We start from the raw sequence: 21,222 nt of genomic DNA on the forward strand, positions 1-21,222 counted from the left end.
TCGCTTTGCTACTGTTGTCCCGCTTGCTCGCACTGGAGTCCCTTTTTGTACGTGCAACAGCCAACTCAGCCTGTGCATGTGTTGTGCCCATCTAATGAAACAATTCATCTTTAAGATTATTCATTAGCAAATCCCAGCAAACATATGCAAACGCACACACACACATACGCAGTTGAAGCCTATAAACTTCAGCAAATGAATTCATGCAACGTCTGCGTAGTTAGTGAGAGAGCGGTGTCGGGTGGTGTTCGGGGGATCGGAAGCACAACATTTCGGCGAATGAAATATGCCTTTGTTCGACCAAATACGTCTGCCGTTTGCCGGCGTTGCCACCGGTTTGTTGCCCGCCTAGTTTAGCTGCCTTTTCATCCTTTCGTGCATTGAAAAGTCCTGCCATTCATTGCCGTGTCCATTTACTAAATATTTATAAGCATGCAAATATTTTACTTTGCATATGTTAAATGCAGACAGTTCGAGACAGATGAGTTCTTACAGCGGCACATTTGCCAGCAGATTCATTTGGCTCTCCAACGAACATACACATTTACACACATGAGCATGCAAATATGCATGTTTATATATATGTGTGTGTGTATGTGAAAGGCTTACAGTTAGTTTGCACTAACTTACTAACTCATTCAGCCCTCCGATACCTCATCCGCCGCACCGTCCAACCCTCCAACGCCGGCGAGTCAAGGACAAAAGGATTTGGCCGTCCGTCTCTGCGCCGCATGCAAAATGAAATAGTTGCAACAATTGACAGATCACGTGGGATTTCAGACATGGTGTCAAAGAGAAAGATGCTCAGTATGCTTTGACATTTCATCATGAATAGACTTACTAACGAGCAACGCTTGCAAATCATGGAATTTTATTACCAAAATCAGTGTTCGGTTCGAAATGTGTTTCGCGACAAATTTTGTTCAGCGATGAGGCTCATTTCTGGTTGAATGGCTACGTAAATAAGCAAAATTGCCGCATTTGGGGTGAAGAGCAACCAGAAGCCGTTCAAGAACTGCCCATGCATCCCGAAAAATGCACTGTTTGGTGTGGTTTGTACGCTGGTGGAATCATTGGACCGTATTTTTTCAAAGATGCTGTTGGACGCAACGTTACGGTGAATGGCGATCGCTATCGTTCGATGCTAACAAACTTTTTGTTGCCAAAAATGGAAGAACTGAACTTGGTTGACATGTGGTTTCAACAAGATGGCGCTACATGCCACACAGCTCGCGATTCTATGGCCATTTTGAGGGAAAACTTCGGACAACAATTCATCTCAAGAAATGGACCCGTAAGTTGGCCACCAAGATCATGCGATTTAACGCCTTTAGACTATTTTTTGTGGGGCTACGTCAAGTCTAAAGTCTACAGAAATAAGCCAGCAACTATTCCAGCTTTGGAAGACAACATTTCCGAAGAAATTCGGGCTATTCCGGCCGAAATGCTCGAAAAAGTTGCCCAAAATTGGACTTTCCGAATGGACCACCTAAGACGCAGCCGCGGTCAACGTTTAAATGAAATTATCTTCAAAAAGTAAATGTCATGAACCAATCTAACGTTTCAAATAAAGAACCGATGAGATTTGCAAATTTTATGCGTTTTTTTTAAAAAAAAAAGTTATCAAGCTCTTAAAAAATCACCCTTTAGTTGCAACAATTGAATCCGCAAATGATTTATCTTTCGCCACCAACTGCAGCAGCACAGCCAAAGACATTCGCTTTTGCCGTTGTGAGGCACAGCCACACATACATACATATGTACGCAATATACATGTATAAGTACACATATGATGTATATAGCAAGTTTTTATTGTTGTTGTTGTTGTTAGTTGTATGTTCGCTTTGCCAAGCTTGGGGTGCAGCAGTTAAAACAATGGCGTGTCCCTTTTGACCAGACGAAAGGTTATAATTTTATAATGAAGTTGGCCGGGGTGTGGGCGCCACAGCTGCCAGCTAATGGGTTAAGTACTTAAATTAAGTAGGAATTTAGTGCGAGATTACATTTTTCATACCGAAAATGTGCGTGGGTGCCATATTTAAAGATTTCGTTGCTTTTGTGAAGACATAAAATGTTTCTGAAATAATTTCGGGTATCTTCACCGAGAACGTACTGTTCAATCGGTTATAAAATAGGTATTTTACTTCAGCGTAGGCCCATCTACTTTGAGAACAATGTAAGGGATTGTAGCAATTCATGGTTTTGCAAGGACCTTGATTAACGGTTATGGAATTTCCACAACAGCCGGTTCTACGTTATTGGAATTGGACTACAGAGGGCCTCTACGGTCCTTAGGAGATCAAACAGTCAGCATAACCCTCATTCTGGTGCACCCACCAATAAAGGTCCGATAACTCTCCTCTGTGCAATAGTGAAGATACTTGAGGTCTTGTTATTCGCGACGTTCACGCACCTCCTGAGTCTAGCAAACCACCTGCATGGCTTCAGAAAAGAACACAGCACCACCACAGCACTTAGCATCATAAACGTCTAGCAATTTCTGCTGGGGTAGAGGAAGGCTGAACCGCCTATCAGTTTGCAACAGTCTACATCTGATGTGGGTGCCGGGGCATAAAGGCGTCACCGGCAATAAGCTCGCCAACGAACTAGACAGCTCTGCGTCGGCTTTCAGGATGATGGAGTCAAAATCAGAGAGGAGGGAGTGAGGAGAGAACGGCAATGGCAGTGGCAATGAGAATGCCCCACTTCAAGTTGCTATTGGCATGTTGCAACCTAACAAGATTTATACTGTGCACTTCAAACCCATTAAACTTGTCCAACTTAGGCATAGTCTCTTGTGCAAACTGTCGACTTAAAACCGAAAATACAGAACACTTAATTCCAGATTGCCCTGAAATTTGTAGAAGAAGACTCAAGGCCCTTGGATCCGTCTATGTGGACAAGGATCACATCGCCTCCCAACAAGCTCCTGGAAATGCTCAGAGTATTGGACCTTTGTGATCATATGTGATCGAGGAGAGGGCACAATAGACTATAGGTCGCAGTGTTAAACCACAATTTTTTTAAGCATAAAAAACTGCGAAATATTACTTCACTCCAACTATCACACACATTTGACAACAACACATAACCTATAACTTATAACATTGCTATTTCGACAAATCAACTTAAGATAAGAACAGTTATTTTAAAACTTACAACAATTCAGTGTTGTCGCTTTTAGGACAACAACAACAGTTCCATTTCGCATTCGGACAGCGACCGTTCCATTTCTCAGCCGATCCTTTGTCAGGCTTTCGCATGCCGCCAATCGGAAATTGTCAAAGTAAGTACAAATCTTGTGATGTAATATTATTGAATTGGAAAATATTTTAAGATATAATAGTTAGAAACTCACATATTATTATCATTCTTCTTCTTTAATTGCGTAGACACCGCTTACACGATTATCACATATTATTACATATTACGAGTATATGTAGCTGATTAACAAAATGAATAAGTAGTGCTGAAATGTCGCTAGAACCAACAATTTAAGAAATAATTATGAGAAAGTAATCTAAGAAAAATTATTTCAGAATTACTCGTTTACAGCAGAAATTTATTTTGTAAATATGCATCTCGGGATATGTTTGTTCTGCGATCGATTTTAAAGGTTTCTACTGTTTGTAGACCAAATTTATGTAAGGTTCTAAAATGAGTATTCAACCTATACGAAACCGTGGATTTGGTTTAAATTCGAACAGAAGCGCTTCAAAGACTATCCACATTCAAAACAATTACCCATTAGGGCTAAATAAGATATTTGCAGAAGTCATTGCGTAAGATATTGACGAAAAAACTCTTAATTCGATGAACTATGTCAATGTCGTCGTACATCTCATACAACTCATGGCTCCATTGACTGCGGTATTTGCCGTTGACTTATAGAGTTTGGTCTTTGTTCATCGAGAGACGGCTATACTTCTCAATTGCCTGCTCAGCCAAAGTAGCACCCTTTGACAAGCGATATTCTCCGACATTGCTGTGTTGGCGTTAATGCTGGTTCCAAGATAGACGAAATTATCTGCGATTTCGAAGTAGTGACTTTCAACTGTGAGATGGGAGCCAAGTCGCGATTGACTGGTTGTCTACAAGACTATAAGACGCATTTGCTTCGCTTCCTTATCCCTATGGCTTTTGGTATAGCTAACCATCAGCTTACACAGCCGTATTATTTTTGCGTGCATACCAAATTCCGACATTTCGGCATAAACGCGGCTCCTTTACGTGCTGTCAAAAGTAGCTTTGAAATCGACGAAAAGGTGGTGTGTGTCTATTATCCTTTCACGGGTCTTTTCCAAGATTTGGCGCATGGTGAATATCTGGTCGGTTGTTGATTTACCAGGTCTGAAGCCACACTGATGAGGTCCAATCAGTTTGTTGACGGTGGGCTTTAATCTTTCACACAATACGCTCGATAGAATCTTATATGCGATGTTGAGGAGGCTTATCCCACGGTAGTTGGCGCAGAGTGTGTGGTCTTCCTTTTTGTGGATTGGGCGAAGCACACTTAAATTCCAATCGTTGGACATGTTTCATTCGACTATATTTTGCAAAGAAGCTGATGCATGCTCCTTATCAGTCCTTTGCCGCCGTGTTTGAATAGCTCGGCCGGCAATCCATCGACACCTCCTGCTTTGTTGTTCTTCAAACGGGTAATTGCTATTCGAACTTCTTCATGGTCGGGCAATTTAACGTCTGCTTCAACATCTTCGATTGAGAAATCGGGTTCCATATATCCTGGTGTTATGGTTTCAGTGCCATTCAGCAGGCTGGAGAGGTGTTTTCTCCATAATTTTAGTATACTCTTGGCATCAATCACTAGATCACTTCTTGTGGTTCTACAAATGTATTCTCCGGTTTTGAAACCGTCTGTTAGTCGCTGCTTTTTGTTGGTTATATACATATGTTAATATCTTGAAAAGAGAGTGTTATGCTTCAGCAGCGAATCGAGGACACATTCCACCAAATTAAAGTGGGGTTGTGTTCAGCTATAAAGCTCATTTTGTGAAAAATATTGCTTGCTAAAAAGCACCCGGTTTCTCAAATTGCTTATTCAGTCATTTATTAATTTATTATTATAACCGTAATGACTTGACAATAAAAAATTATATAAAAAATGTTCAAATATCACGCTTTCCATGACGTTTTTTTATTGCCTTTAAGTGCTTTGACGACTTCATGCAAAATCACAAACAAAGAAAAAAGTTCAACAAACCAAAAAAATACTCAAATACAAACCGAAAAAAACAATCGAAAACCACATAAATTCACACAAAACGATTAGTTTCGGTTTTTAAAAATCCCGCTTTAAGTTTGACCAAAAACGGTTGCGGTTGCCACCGGACCACTGGGCCACCGAGTGCGACACACACACGACGCAACGGCTAACGGTTAAATACGCTTTTTTCTACACATAACGGTAATCCGTCAACGCCGAAGTTTCTGACGAGTGTGAGAGAGAGAGCGCACAGAAAAAGTGCTCAATGGCGAGTGGTAAATTCGATTATGTTATTAAAGCTTTTTGCCTCAATGGACAAAACTGCGCCAGCAGCAATAACAACAACAACAAGCAGATTTTAATTGCCAATAATAATGGGCGAGTAAATAAAACCTACTTAACTCGGATAGACGAGGCTTGTTTAATTTTTTTGTTTTTTGTTGTTGTTATTTTATTTATTTTTTTTTAGTTTTTTTTTTATTTTTTAATTTTTGTTTTCGTTGTTTTTTTTTTTTTGTATATTGAATAAATAATACCCTTAGTAACGCACAAATTTAATTAAATTGGCAGCGAGCGGCAACTCTCGGAGAGTAAAGTGCAATGCGTGACCATTTGCTTAGTACCGTTAATCGGCAGTCGCCTCTAGTAGTAGTGTAGGCACAGTGTTGCATTTACCAATTACCGCAAATCCGCGCTGTGTAATGCCACTGCGGGCTGAAATGAGGAGGAAGAGAGTGAGAGAGGGCGGGAGAGAGTGCGTGAGATTAACCGAAAAATAAATACTTAAAAAAATGTTGCCAACCAATGCAATGTGGTAAATATTCTGGTTAATTTTATATGCGTGTGATAAAAATGTGCGCGTGTGTGTGTGTTGGTGAAAGCTACACTTGGCCTCCTGCTACCCACCACACACGCGTGGTGGCTTAGCGCGCAGCTTTAGTTAACAACTAGCAGTAGTTTTTGTTGTTGTTGCTTATGCTGCAACCATTTTGTTAATTTCACTACAAACCCATGCGATGCGAGGCACACAGACACACACACGCATAGGTGGTATATGTAATTGAGAGATTTATGTGCTTATATGTGTATGTGTGTGTGTGTTCGGACACACATTTTTTGTGTGCGTTTGAGCGCATTATTGGCATTTAAGCCGTTGACCACTTTATTTAACCAATGTTTGCATACTCGCGTTTACACACACTTACACGCTGTCATAACTACACACATACACACGCGCATGTAGACATTTTGGTTGCAATTGTGGGCTGGGAAGCAGTTTGCTTTGGTCAAATAGGCGGCTCACCAGGAATGTAGCGAAAGCTTGCGCGCAAATATATTTAAATAATCACCACTAACACCACAAACACACACACACATACATGAACTTAATGTGTGTGCGCCTGTGTGATTCATGAAAGCATTAAAATACTGTACTGTCGCCATTCAATGAATTTCAATCGACTCGCCGCTGCATTAGTGTGTGTTTAACGTAAGTGGAGAATTAAAATCTACTTAAATATAACGGGTTATGCATATATATTATACTATACATTAATCTACTAAAACTAACTACGCGTATATGCCATTTTTATAAAATATTTGGCGTTATACTCAGTATATGAGGTTTAAAGTCGCGAGTACACAGAGAACTTACAACATGGAAAGGGTATAATGATTTCCAGCAGGACGTAGGAGACCCCCTAAAGTATAGGGGTTTCCAATAAAAGTGATATGATTTCTTTAAAAAAAACACACACTAATTGTTAAGGAATTTTAAATGTTTTTTATTGACTGTGAAGTACAATCGATACAATTAACTTCTAAATATAACGTCATTCAAATGGATTCTGTGACTTCTTTTGCATCAGAAACGAATCTGATGAATCCAATTTCCGAGTACTTTTTCCACTAAATCAAGTCGTAAGTCATGAATAGCACGTTCAATATTGAAATCTTAAACTTGAAGAGAGTCTGGCTTATTGCTAAAGATTAATCTCTTCAAATAGCATCAGAAGAAGTAATCTAATGATGTTAAATCACAATTTGTCGGAGGTCACAATTTCTTGAAATTATCGAATCTCCAAACCTTTCTCGCATTAATTCGGTTGTTATACTTGCTATGTGGCACATAGCACCATCTTTTTGGAACCAGATATTGCCAAGTTCAACTCCTTCCAATTATTGCCCTCAAAAGATGTATATCAAGATCCATTAACAGCTTTATTACGAACTACGAACTGATGATTCCACCAGACCAAAAACCACACCAAACTGTCAAATTAGGTGAATGTAATGGTTGTTCAATAATAATGTGTGAATTTATTTCGTACTAGAATCGACAAAATATGTCTACCTAACGCACCACTCAAATGAAAGTGAGTCTCATCGGAGAAGATGCCTAAAAAAATTGTTATCGTTTTCGAGTTGTTCCAAGGCAAGATCAGGAAATTCATGATGCTTATGGTGATCGAATGGCTTTAGTTCTTGAGTTAGAACAATTTTATACAGATGTACATAAACCCGAATCCTGTCACAAAATCTACCAGGTTGTAGTTTGGGTAGTCCTAATTCTTTAGAACGTTTTTTGGAATCGAAAATTGCGGTCTTCTGCAACAGTTGCCTGAGCGGCTGCAATATTTTCATTCGATTGGTAATTAAATGAGGATTGCACCGCGACCTAGGGTCTATTGTGCCTTCGATTTTCATTACCTCGAGCGGTTCTTTGTCTTCTTGGCACTTGAAAGAGACTTTACATTTAAAAAGCTACCTAGAAACCAAGCTGTTACATTAGAGTCGAAATATTAGAATTACATTAGGCGAGTGGTGTTAGGTGACTAGGTTTGAGTGGGTGCATAATAAGGTGAACCACAAACAAAAACTAGTAACGAACTTTCGACTTTGATGCATACCGTTAGAAAAACTTTTGCTCACAATGTGGTAATATCTCTCCAACCAGTTATGCGTGGCTCAAATATTTTAGTGGTTATTTCACATTAGAAGGAATAAATATATTGTGACACAAATTGGAAATTCGTAAACAAAACACACAATAATTAATTATTCATCAATATTTATTTTATCGCCTTCCAAGTAATCCCCACCAGATGTAATACACTTATAGCAACGATTTTTCCAGTCCTCGAAACACTTTCCTTCTGTGAATTTTGTTTTATCTCTTGGATCGTCTGTAAACGGGTTCTACAGAGCGGCAACTTCAGTTTGGGCAACAAGAACAAATCACACGTGAATACGTTGGTTGATCGAATCATTGGGTTTTCGGCTTTAAATTCGATCAGAATCGTGTCTCGATGCGATGATACATTATTATCGTGTAAAATATATGAATTAATCTTCCACTATTACGGCCGTTTTCAACGGGTGTTCGAATGCAAACGACCAAATAGAACTTATTATTGATAGCAATCAGACTATAGACTATAGTCTATCGAGAAATAATGGGCATCACCTTGATTTTTGAGTGGTTTTTGGCGTGGTTTTTTTCGTTTCAGCTCATTTTTTTCCCTCCATTCCGATGATTGTTGACTTGTGTGCATGTCAAACTCATAAACCCATGCCTCATCTCTCCTTGAATAGATGATTGACATGTTGAGCTCTCTTGCCATCTCTCTAACATTTGAAGATTTGCTGTAACGATTACGTACACGAAATTTGGTTAGAAATAGAATATATAAGGCAAATTCTTTCTTGGATATCTTTATGCATTGTGAAAATCTTAACGTCCTACTAAGGTGTACCGACTTAAGCAGCTGCCGTAGACAAACTGGTTGACAGATCGCGCTCATATTTGGTATAGTAATTAAGGACAGTCATATACATACATACATACAATACATTTGTTTTTAAATATCATTTACCGGCGAACTTAATTTAATTTTCTTTTTTGTCCAAAAGTACAATATGATAAAACTTCCCCAACCAGTTAGGCGTGCCAAAAATATTTAGTATCGATTTCACATTAGAAGGCATAAATATAGTACTGAGACATTGTCGACAGACTTAATTTTTTATTTTTACAGATTTTGAGTTTTTAACTTCTGTTATTTGCGCTAAAAATGCCATATGTTCTTTACACTCTCCAAAGTTTTTTAAACTTACTAACTCATGAATGTAAATATTAAAATTAGCTTAATAATTTTGTAAATTAATTTTTTTTGGTTTACTTGTGACTGAAATAATCAGTTCTCATAGATCAGACTATATTTATGTTTAAATATTTATTGAAATTTTTGTCAAATTTTTTTTTTAAACTTTTTTTTCAAAAAATTTTTCTTTCCAAAATTTTTTTCTTAAAAAATAATCGGAATGTTGAAATCAAAAATTTTATCGAAAGTTATTTTTAGAAGGTTAAAAACATTTTTCCTACAATAATTTTAAAAACCCCTACATACTGTCGGATTCTGAAAAAAAATAATATTGCGAGCCACAAGACTAAATAAATTTATAATATTTATTCTGTTAGAAAAATCTGAACAATTTTATAATAAATGTTTCTGTTGCCTAAAGTTGCGATTCATAATCTTATCAAGTTGTTAGATTCTTCCAATAACATTTAGATCCACATACGAGTTTAGTTCGATTACCACAAACCCGACTTTCTAAACATTGAGGCACTATCAAATCGAAAACTGTTACAAAAAATATTAAAAAATTTAGCTACGCCACAATAACTATAAAAAAGAACACTAGCCAAAGATTTCCAAATATGAACGAAACATATCAAAAAATTCTCTAAAACCTCCTCCTGCAAAAATTTGTGTCGCCGCCTGTGTCACACCTGCTGAGCTGCGCGATTTTCGTGTTTTGCATATAAATAAAAGCGTTATCTATGCTCGGCGCCAACAACAACACCATGCCACATGCAATCACCTGCACACATGCAACCCTGCAAAGCTAAGCGAACACACACACAGACACAGGAAGGCTTGCATGCATTAATAAATGCATAATTTATGCGCTTTCACTGGGTTTATTAATGTATCCCTAAGAATTAAATTATGATTTTAAAAAGCATTTAAATTAATGTTGAAAGCAGTCAATGCGCGCCTGAATATAAATTAATTGCATTCAATTCGTTTGTGATTTTGCCATTTTGCGATTTGCGCCACATTCAAACCATATACATATGCATATGTATTTGTGCGTTTAATATAAATTAACGTTTTTCCAGTCTTCATTGCTTTTTTCCGCGACACTTAGCTAACGGTAAATTGGCAATTGGCAATTTAAAATTGCCGTTATTTAATATGAAATTGTCAATGCATTTTTAATAAATTATTCGGTCATTTAAATGCGCTCGTTTGTGTGCGTGTGTGTGTGTGTGTGAGTGATTACTGCCGTTCTGTTCACCATTATTCAAAAATCCGACCGATTTGTTTGTGTTGCTTTGAAGTTTCGCCACATTTAATTTAATTTAGTGCAAATTTAAAATGCTAAACGAATTAGCGCGGCCATACTTCAATATTGCGGTGAAATAGAAAAATTTCCAAATAATCGCTGCCAAATTAAGTTGACCAAAACGCCGAGCGAGCTTATCTCTGTATTGACATTAAATGTTAACTGTACTTGTTTCTACTCAATTTATTAAGCATTTAATTTAATTTATTTGAATTATTTGAATTACAATATTTTTGAAAGTGAAAATTTAATTAAATATTTTGAACAAATTTCTCAAATAAATAAATTGTTTGGAAAATTATTATTCAGATTTTTCTTATTGATATTAATTGCAATTAAGTTTGCTATATGAAATTTATTATATGGAAATGTCACATACATTACGGAAAAAAGTACCCAAAAATCGTAAATAAAACGCAAAATATTTAATTATTCATCAATTGGAGTCAATCAATCAATTTTTGGTGTTGACCAGTTTCAAAGTTTTTATATATAAGATCAACAAATAAGGAAGTGCTAGGTTCGGGTATAACCCAACATATCACACTCTTACAATCTGCAAGCATTAAAGTTAGTTATGTGGGGTCCAGGGCGATCTTTCACCGATTTTATTCGCTTTAAGCACAAACATGCCCTCTCAATTTTATTAAGATAACTCACATATGCCATATAAAGTCACGCGGAAATTTGAAAATCGTTATTTTAAGTTTGTACCACACAGATATACTGCTATCATAAAAGTATTATTTCTGAATTCTCTACTTTTTTAAAGAAAAAACGAAAAAACACAAAAACTTCAATATTATTGTGGTATCGATTCTACCAGCGCACAAGCCACACCAAACTCTGTTGTTTTTTCTGTGTGAAATGATAGCCCTTGAATCTCTTCAGCTTGATCTGCGTGCCAAATGCGGTAGCTTTGCTGGTTTACGTACCCATTGATCCAGAAATCAGCCTCATCGCTGGACAAAATTTTCAAAATGTTGGATCTTCTTGGATTTTTTTCAGGAGCCCACAGCGCAAAGCGATGTCGCTTTGAAAGCTCGATCGGCTACAATTCTTGTACAAGCTGTATTTGGTACGCGTTCAATTTAAGATCTCAATGTAAAATCCTCCAAGTCATTTCATTCGTCAGTCGAAGTTGTACAGGCGTAAGTTTTTCCATGATGAAATGGCAAACAATACTGAACAAAAATAACAATACAGCTTGATACGGCTCACGCATAATCTGCCAAAAGAGGCTATTGAAAAAAGTCTCTTTATTTGGATCACCTGTTATATCTCATACATTGACCGATGTTTTCGGTAAAAAGTCAACTCTGGGATCCACATATTCCATAGCTAAGGTCTTGAACAGTTTTAGTTCCATTTGGGCAATTTGAAGTCATAGGGTAGTACTAAAAAGTGGAAGGTGCCCCGTTCATCCTCCAATTTTCCCATAGGTTCTTATAAAGCCTTCCCATATCATATCGGAGGTAAAAAAAAATTAATGTATTTTGCGTATTTAATTTTTGATTTATTGCGCTTTAAGTAGTTTTTAACAGTGTCTTTTAAGGGGGATGAGCGGAGTTATAATCTGATTTCAGCTTACAAGAGTTTAAAAATTATATAAAAAGTACCTATAAACTAGAATCGAAAAAAATTTCTTAAACTTTCTTTTTAAAGAGAATTTTTGGTCTACAAAAATCGACGATGTGATTTTTTATTTCTTTATTTAATATTTATGAGTTAACTAATTCCAGTATTCTTAACCATTTACAAGTTTTTTTAGTTTTCCCTGCTAAACCTCTATATTCACAAATGGATTTCGGTTCATCTGTGCTAGGCTCTCCTAGCAGTCTTTAAAACCGATTCTCACCTAGTTTATTAGTTGTGATAGCTTCATGTAAAATCAAACAAGTGCAAATAGTTGATCACTCTCCTCCTGTGAAATATGACATCTCCCTCTAGTAAAATATTGAAGGATTGATATTCAATCTTGTAGCATTTTATTAACCTTCTGCTTAAGCAGAGTACTTGCTGCACAGCTCTTTATTCAATTCAATTCCTAATATTTGTCTTTGGAAAAGGGTGACATGTACGGTTGTTGACTTTACTATTGGTACGATACATAAATATAAGTTAATTTCTAGTGATATCTGCAAATACGAAACAATGAATCACAAAAAAACCACAGAGTTAGTAATTCGTGCAACCTTGGATAGTCTTCGCACCACGTTGGCTATAGTGCAAAATGCGCATCCTCAGAGCCGACGGACAGTTAGCACTGAAAACGTTATTGCTGCTGTGGAGCAAACTACCGACGAAGACACGAGTGAGTCCATCCACCATTGCAGACAATAATTGGAGCATTATGCCATTCACTTAATGGAAGTTTTTATGGAAAAAGCTTGAAGAATTCAAATCGGGAAAGAATTGAAGTTGAACGTTCAGCGCGAAGCTCGTTAGTTTAATCAATCCAAAACTCTCGGCCACCCAAAAATTTTGCTCAGCGATGAAGTTCACCTTTAGTTGACAAAATTGACAAACAAAATTGTCGCAATAAGACTGATAATAATCCACAAGCCATAGTTAGGATGCGTTCTTCATCTTCTAAAGTCACAGCGTGGTGTGTTCTAAGGGCATTCCCTCCATAATTTTTCAAAAATGTATCCGACCATAACGTTGATATAGTCAATGAGCACCGTTTATAGAGCGATGATTAATCACTTTTTCGTGCTACGATTGGAGGATGTTGATGTGAACGATCTTTGGCTCCAACATGGCGACATTATATGCCATACACCCAACGAAATAATAAATTTATTGAAGGAAACTTTTGGTGAGCGCATTATCTTTCGACTTGAGCCTGTGGCGTGGACTCCATGATCATGCACTGTAACACTGCTGGATTATATTCTGTGAGGTTGTGTGAAATCGTTTGTCTGCGCAGCTAAGCCTGAGACGATTTATAGGAATTGAATATTCGGCGCATTATTGCTGCCGTAGTGCTTAATTGCTGCAAAAAGTGATCGAAAATTGGTTCTCCCAGCTTGCATTTATTCGAGCCAGCAGCGATCACTTGCCTAAAATTACTTTAAAAAAACACATAATGACAGACCCTTATCCAATAAAAAAGTTTATTTTCGGCCATAACCTTAAATTATGGGAGTTTTATTTCTACTCGAATGAAATTAATGAAAAAAAGAATTAAAGGAAAAAAGAAAGGCTGCACCGAAGCTAATATACCCTTCACAGGTGCATTTCTTTTAGTAACTATTTGTTCAGTTTGTATGGCAGCTATATGCTATAGTAAGCCGATCTCAACAATTTCTTCGGAGATTGCATTGTTGCCTTAGAAAATAATCTGTGCCAACTTTTTGTGAAGATACCTCGTCAAATGCAAACGTTTTCCATACAAGAACTTTTATCCGATCGTTCAGTTTATATGGCAGCTATATGTTATAGTGGTCCGATATAGACAGTTCCGACAAATGAGCAGCTTCTTGAAGAGAAAATGCTGTTTACAAAATTTCAAAATGATATCGTAAACACTGAGGGACTAGTTCGTATTTATACAGACAGACAGACGGGCATTGCTAAATCGACTCAGCTCAACATACTGATCATGTATATATATAATTTATAGGGTCTCCGACGCTTCCTTCTAGGTGTTACAAACTTGGTGACAAACTTAATATAACCTATTCAGGGTATAAAAATTTCATATACAATAAGGCTCCTTCACTCAGTAACTGAGCATTCATAAAGTACACCATGTCGTATGAGCAACATAGCAGTTGTAAGGCATTTGTATGAATGCTCAGTATATTTGATGTATAACTTCAACTGCATATAACTTTTAAAGACAAGGTTCTATGAAAAAAGTTGTTAGGACCTTTTTTGTAGAGTGGAAATTTTTGTATTAGAATATCATATCTCCAAAGCTGTAGGTTTACTTTATCTGAGATAAAAAATTTATTGCAAAATATCAAAATATCACATGTTAAATATATGGGAAGGTAAGGTGACTTGTGTACGATTTAATTTAAAAAAAAAAAAGTTTTTTTTTGAAGACATAAACAAAGACTTCAGGACGCGTTTGAACAAAATGAATCAACTCAGGAAAGAACGAATACCTTTATGTCTATATTTTGAAAGCAAAACTTAAAATTATTTGGGTGAAAACCATACCCATTTCTTAGGGCTTCAATTTTGAAATTAATGCGAAGCAATAACTGCAGATAATTTTGCTTTACAAGCAATTAATTTTAATTTTTTTTTTTTATTTTTAAATCTGTATCCAAAAAAATTAAATTTGTATTAGTTAAAACAGTTTCGCCTGCATAAAAGCCGCGTAATTATTTTGCGAGAATTTGTTGTTGCCATTTATCTAGCAACCAACTTGCATTGTTTATGATGTGTTTATGAAACATTTAAGCCAATAGCATTAATAAAGCCACCACATAATCAATATCCACCATTTGGAGTGCAGCAAGCGCACACGGCGGCGATGCCTCAACGAAAAACTAATTAATAATTTCCAAATGAGCTATTAATTAAGCCTAATTACACGGCGCCCATTGTGTGAGAAAGCTTTGAAAAATCCAAACAACCGTTCAAAAGGCCGAGCTGCGGAGCGAAATCACGACAAAGCGCCCGCATATAGGCTAACCTTTCGCGCAATTTTAGTTTGTGTTATGCGCTCATACAAACTACTAGCGCTGTAACGGTAGTTTTTCGGCGCTTTATCCAATACCAATAATAAATCAATAACGCCAGAGTAAACACCGCACAACGCTAGTGTTATTTTTATTGCTATTGTGAGCGATTTTGCAGCGACTAGTCATAAGTAAATATTACAAGGCTCATAAACACAGCCGAACACACACACACATACAGCGCATGTGAGCGCATTGCTGCGTATGCCGTGAATGACGTCTGCTCATTACACACACATTGCCAATGGCCAACGGTAGTCCGATCCAATCCAATCCAAACCAATCAGCAGCCTGCCCGCATAATAGCCTCATTCATTTACACGCACGCCGCCATGTTGACGTAATTAGCGCGTCGCGGCCGCGTTGATTTTACACAAATGTGTTCATAAACATGCACGCAGATAACGGTTAGATACGGTATACAACACGTATGCACCGTTAGGCAGCGTATCGTGCCACCATATGTGGCATAGCCGTCAAATAGTTGCAGACATGGAGCAGACATGCGGTGTGATCGTTTGTGGGTGGTCCATATTTTATTCCTTTTGTTGTAACAAGGCATGTGCGATGCGGTGCTGTACATTAGGGTGGCAATTAATTAGCAGTTTTGTCTGCGTTTGTGCCAAAATGTTTGTTTGGTGCCAGAATGCGCTCCACTATCTGATGATTACGTATACTCTGAAATAAATATTATATCATGTAATTAATTGTTATTTATTTTATATAAAATTTTCTCGGTTTCCACAGCGTTTTCTGTACCTTGGTCCACATTTTATTTAATTTTCTCACATCTTACTCTAACAAATATATGTTTTTTTTTCAAATAAGGTAAGACAGGTATTATGGTAGGTGATGATTTCAAGTAAAAATATATTTTCCACATTTAAGAACAACCCTTATGTATAACCAAGAAGAAATACGTTAACTTTGACTGCCCCGAAGCTACAATTCCCTTTACTGGTTCATATCTATAGCACAAAAGGTTTAAAAAACGCACTTTATTTTGATTCCGATCCTTCAGTTTGTATGCTATAGTTGTCCGATCTGCACAATATTTTCATAAATTATAGCAATGCCTCAAATAATAATCTGTGCCAAATTTCGTGAAGATACCTCGTCAAATGAAAATGTTTTCCTTACAAGGACTTCATTGCGATCAATCTCTTTGTATGGCAGCTATGTATATGCTATAGTGGACCGATATCGATATCGACGGTCTTGATTAGAGTTAGTTAGAGCTTAGTTTCTTGATTAGAAAACACGTGTGCAAAATTTTGGACCGATAACTCAAAAACTGAGAGACTTACACGTATATATACAGGCAGACAGATAGCTTAATATACTCAGCTCGTTGATACTGTTGTTGTAACGGGTACCTAAACTCCGTTAGAATAGTAAAGGTTAAATAAGTTGTCATCGACGTCATCCAACTCTAGTCGCAAGAAACGTGCTGTCTCGATGGGATTGGACCATAGAGAGAAGGGTGACAGATGTATAGGGTTAACAGGGCATGGAAATAGGTGGCTAGTGTCATGTTGCACGCTGAAATGTCAGAGTCGAATCTGTATAAGTAGCAGTTTAACCTGCTACAGTATCCAGAACGAAGCTGTCCAGGGGTCACTCTCGATTCCAGCGGCAACTCGAGCTTTTCATTTGCAAGGTTGGGTAGTTTCCCTCCACGTACACCATTAAATGAGAGGGAGTCGTGGAAGGTTATAATGGCTCCATTGTGGATGATTTCTACGAAAGCACCCCAGCAGAACTTCTCGAAAAGGAGTTCATTATGCTCCTCAATACTCCTAGTTAGGCCTCACTGAGTAGGTGTTCAATGACAGACATCAAGAAGTATCCTGTTGGAGTTCGAAGTTCTAAAATGTTTGCGGCCTCCTCGTCTGCGTTTCACTACAACCAGGCGACCATATCACAATGATCATTTATACTTCTATAAACTTTCTAGGACTTTCAACGTCTCCTTTGGGTTTTAAAAACATCGAGGCTAACTCAGTATATCCTGTTCGGGGCATAAAAAGAGAAGTGTCGAATCATTACAAAATCGGTACAGCTTAGGAGTGGAATATTCTTTCAGAGCCACCCAAATATACACTTTAAAAATCACAATAATATAGATATTGCGGAACGTAAGTCTTCAAACGATTCAATAATAATACCCAATGGTTACCCTCCTCCCGCCCAACCGACGCGAGGGGCGCAATCCGCGAACGAGTGGAATGAGCCGAGTCATAAAAGGCAAGAGAGTTTTAAGCGTTGCGATTTTAAGCTGCTCAGCTACAGAAACAAAAATTTCAACAGCCAAAATTAAGAATTAAATTAAAGTTTATAATTTTACTTGTTAAGATTATTTTTTTAATTGTAAAAAGTGAGTCTGTGAAATCAAATGTGCTGGAATGAAAATTGAAATCATGGCATATACATTAATATCAGATAAGAGAGATGCAAAAAGTAAGAATTGTTTTTGAACGGACTCTAACTTATCCGAATGGACTTGGTAACTAGGGTTCCATACCACAGAAGCATACTCTAATATAGGCCTCACCAGAGATGTAAAAAGAATTTTTGTGGTAAGCGGATCTCCAAATTCTTTAGACCAACGTTTAACAAAACTAAGAGCGCCTTTAGCTTTAAAAACCGTGGAAGATACGTGAAGATTAAAATTAAGTTTGGGGTCCATAGTTACTTCCAGATCAACAAAACTGCATACTTGCTCCAACCTAAAGTTTTGTATTGTGTATGAAGTTGGGTCTACAGATCTACGTGAAAAGCACAAGAAAAAGTATCGTTAAATAAAACTTGTTGAATTCTATTGCTAAGATACGAAGCAACCCATTTTAGAAATATTGGTTGAAAACCGAGAAGATCAAGTTTATTCAAAAGAATTGAATGGTTTACTTTATCAAAAGCTTTACTGAAATCAGTGTATATAACATCAGTATTCTTATTCTCCCTAAAGCTAGCTGATACATGTGATACAAATTCAAGCAAGTTAGTTATTGTAGATTTCCCTTTACGCAAACCGTGCTGAGAACAAGAAATTAGTGGAGAGATCCGGAAGGTTATGTCGTCTGTTATAATTGCTTCAAAAAGTTTAGGTCAAGATGAGCTACCTCACCGGTTCTATAACTGATCATCGGATTAGTCAGAGACCAATATAAGTCCTGTCTGAGCCTCAAAATGTCTTCTCTCTTTCATGGAAGTTAAAAGCTCCAAACCCATTCTATTGACCAAATCAGCATACAATAAAGCATCGCCATATCTCGTTTGGATCTATGCTCCAACTAGAAGTAAAGAAAATACTATCTCGTAAAATCTTAATGATATCGCCCCTAGAATTTCGAAGGTACCCAAAAGTTTGGTATAGATTTATTGTTTACTCATCTTATTAGTGCCAGTTTACCGACCCTTCGATACAAAGTTGCCTTGGATGTATGAATATTTTAAAAGAAACTCTCAAAGGCTTCATAAGTATCTTCCGATCTTTCAAGTTCAGCAACGCAGAGGCTTCTAATGGTCTCTCGAACATCTAATTAATCGAAATGGTGAACAATGAGCGAACGGAGTTATACCGGAACCACCTCCTTTCATTGTTCCTCGAAATTTGTCTTAAAAAGGCGAATACACTAAAGTCCGAACCTTAATATTAAGTTTCAACACTACGTATAGGCTTGATTTTAGCACTACAATTTTCTGTTGACATTTCTTCAATATAGTTAACGCTACGAAGAGCTAATTCATTTAGATCTATATTAATATCATATTTCTATTTCATTTTATATATAAATTTGTGAGGAAAACACATATTTAAAAAAGTATCTCTATTAAAATTTCCAGGTGCTGGCAATACACACTGGGGTTATGGCTCAGCATCCGCTTACTCGCCCTACTTAGCCGGTAGTGGACTCTCGTCCTGCACAACACCAACATCGGCACAATTTAACAATCCGGCTTTGGGCTTTACCTGCTCCTCCAATGATCAGTCGAACAATCAGGACTTTACAGGCGGAACAAATCGGGATTGTGTACCAAGTAAGTATGAAAACAATTTAGCTAAGGTTCCAGTGAAAAATTTTGAAAGATCTTTGCTTTGCTAAAAACTACAACCAAAACGAAGGCTGTAATGAAATTCCGAATGTTTCTTTTTATTGATACGAGTACATATGTATCTCTTAACGATCCTTCCGCCAAAATACTAACATTTCCAATACACACTCTCTTCCCTCCAGTGCTGCCCGACTCCACGGCCACCGATCTGGATCAGCATTTGAGCAATCTCGTGGGCTCCACCACCGGACAGATGACACACCACAGCCTACTCGGCTCGAGTGGTCAATCGGCGATCTCTTCCACAGTCAACGGCGGTGTCGGCACAAATTCGATACTGGTGCCACGCTATCATCACACCAATACCAACAACGATTACAATGTACACTCCAGTCAGAATGGACCGCGCAGCTTGAGCGACTCCTCGCAAGCCGAATCGCCGGTACAAGAAGATCTACTCACCACGAATACGCCCAATTTGGGGGGCGGCGGTGCCGGCGCTGGCAGCGGCGGTGGAGGCGGTGCCAATGGTACGAACAACGGCAATGGCACTACCAATGGCAGCAGCGGCGCTGGCGCTGGCAGCGGTTCCAACTCATCCGCGGCGAATAACACGCTCGTCGGTGCCAATCAAAACTTCCCCGGACTGGTTAATCAGACACAAAACCCCTCGCACTATGGCAGCGGCAGCGGTGCGGGCGTCGGTGTTGGTGTAGGCGTAGGTGGTGGCGGTGCAGGCGGCGCTGGTGCCGGCTGCAATGGTTCACTGTACCCCGTCTTGCCGGCTAGTCTGCTCTACTCACAACTCTACACGGCCGCCAATCAGACACATGGCTTTCACTCGCATGCGCTGACACCGACACACGCCTCACCGAACTCATCCGTGCACGGCGCCGAATTGCAAAGCGTTATGGATCATATCAATAATGTGGGTGTGGGCGTGGGCGTAGGTGTGCGTCAGCAGCACAATATTATGACAGGCGGCGGCGTGACGCATCCCGGCGATTTGACGCTGATCGGCAATTGTGGCGCCTCGGTGCGCAATATCGAAGACGGCAGCAATACGCAGCGGCAGGTGGCTGCCTTGGCGGCCCATCGAGGACATCACACACCCACCGATAATGGGGGTAGCGTGTGGCGGCCATATTGAGGTCAGGTGCTCTGGTGCGGCTCGGCCGTCCTATAGTGTTACGAGAACCTGGAGAGCGAGCGTGAGAACGCCGGCGGCACCAGTGAACCGACTAAATATTGGTATGGCTGAGGAGCGAGTGTGTGGTGAGTTACTACTTAGTGTGGTGGCATGTGGTGAATTGAGGTGGTGAGTGCGGATTGCCAGCCAAGATTTGTGTATATTCTAATGTAAATAACTTCGTAGCCGACTTGAAGGTGAGCAAGTAACTTTTTAATGTGAATTTGTAAACATTTTAAAGCGTAAAGGAAAAAAGAAAACTAGTCGAATTTGTTTTAAAATATTAGCATTAGCAATAAATAGTCAAGTTGTTTTTTTTAAGTATTATTTAATTCATATTAAAGTCTACACTTAATAAACTCTACTCGTAAGTCTCTAAGAGTCCTTAGCAAATTACAAAAAAATACATATATATAACTATATATATATATATATATACGTACATATATGGCATCTGGATTAACTAATACATATGAAAAAATTAAAATAAAAAAAACGTCTTAAAATAACTAATTTATGGTAGTTTAAGTACTGCAAAATGTTATACTATTACAAAAACAAAAAATTAAATAATTAAAAATAAATAAATGTATTCATAAGTCCGCTATATATTTATGTATGTACTCAAACACATATGT

General features: G+C 38.0%; 1 protein-coding gene across 2 annotated transcripts in view; it reads left to right on the forward strand.

Annotated features, from left to right (window-relative positions):
- The window catches only part of LOC105226985 (runt-related transcription factor 3), a 91,780-nt gene extending 70,798 nt beyond the window's left edge, over positions 1 to 20,982 (forward strand). Inside the window, exons 4-6 of one of the 2 annotated variants that reach the window (XM_049455313.1) lie at positions 3,170 to 3,286; positions 19,186 to 19,380; positions 19,578 to 20,982. In XM_049455313.1, the coding sequence (XP_049311270.1) occupies positions 3,170 to 3,286; positions 19,186 to 19,380; positions 19,578 to 20,545 (1,280 nt within the window). In that variant the 3' untranslated portion in view covers positions 20,546 to 20,982. The remainder of the gene's footprint in view (positions 1 to 3,169; positions 3,287 to 19,185; positions 19,381 to 19,577) is intronic. The other variant, XM_049455314.1, reaches the window with a different exon arrangement.
- The last annotated feature ends 240 nt before the right edge of the window (positions 20,983 to 21,222 follow it).

The sequence above is a fragment of the Bactrocera dorsalis genome, chromosome 4 (assembly GCF_023373825.1).
Source record: "Bactrocera dorsalis isolate Fly_Bdor chromosome 4, ASM2337382v1, whole genome shotgun sequence".
NCBI lineage: Eukaryota > Metazoa > Arthropoda > Insecta > Diptera > Tephritidae > Bactrocera > Bactrocera dorsalis.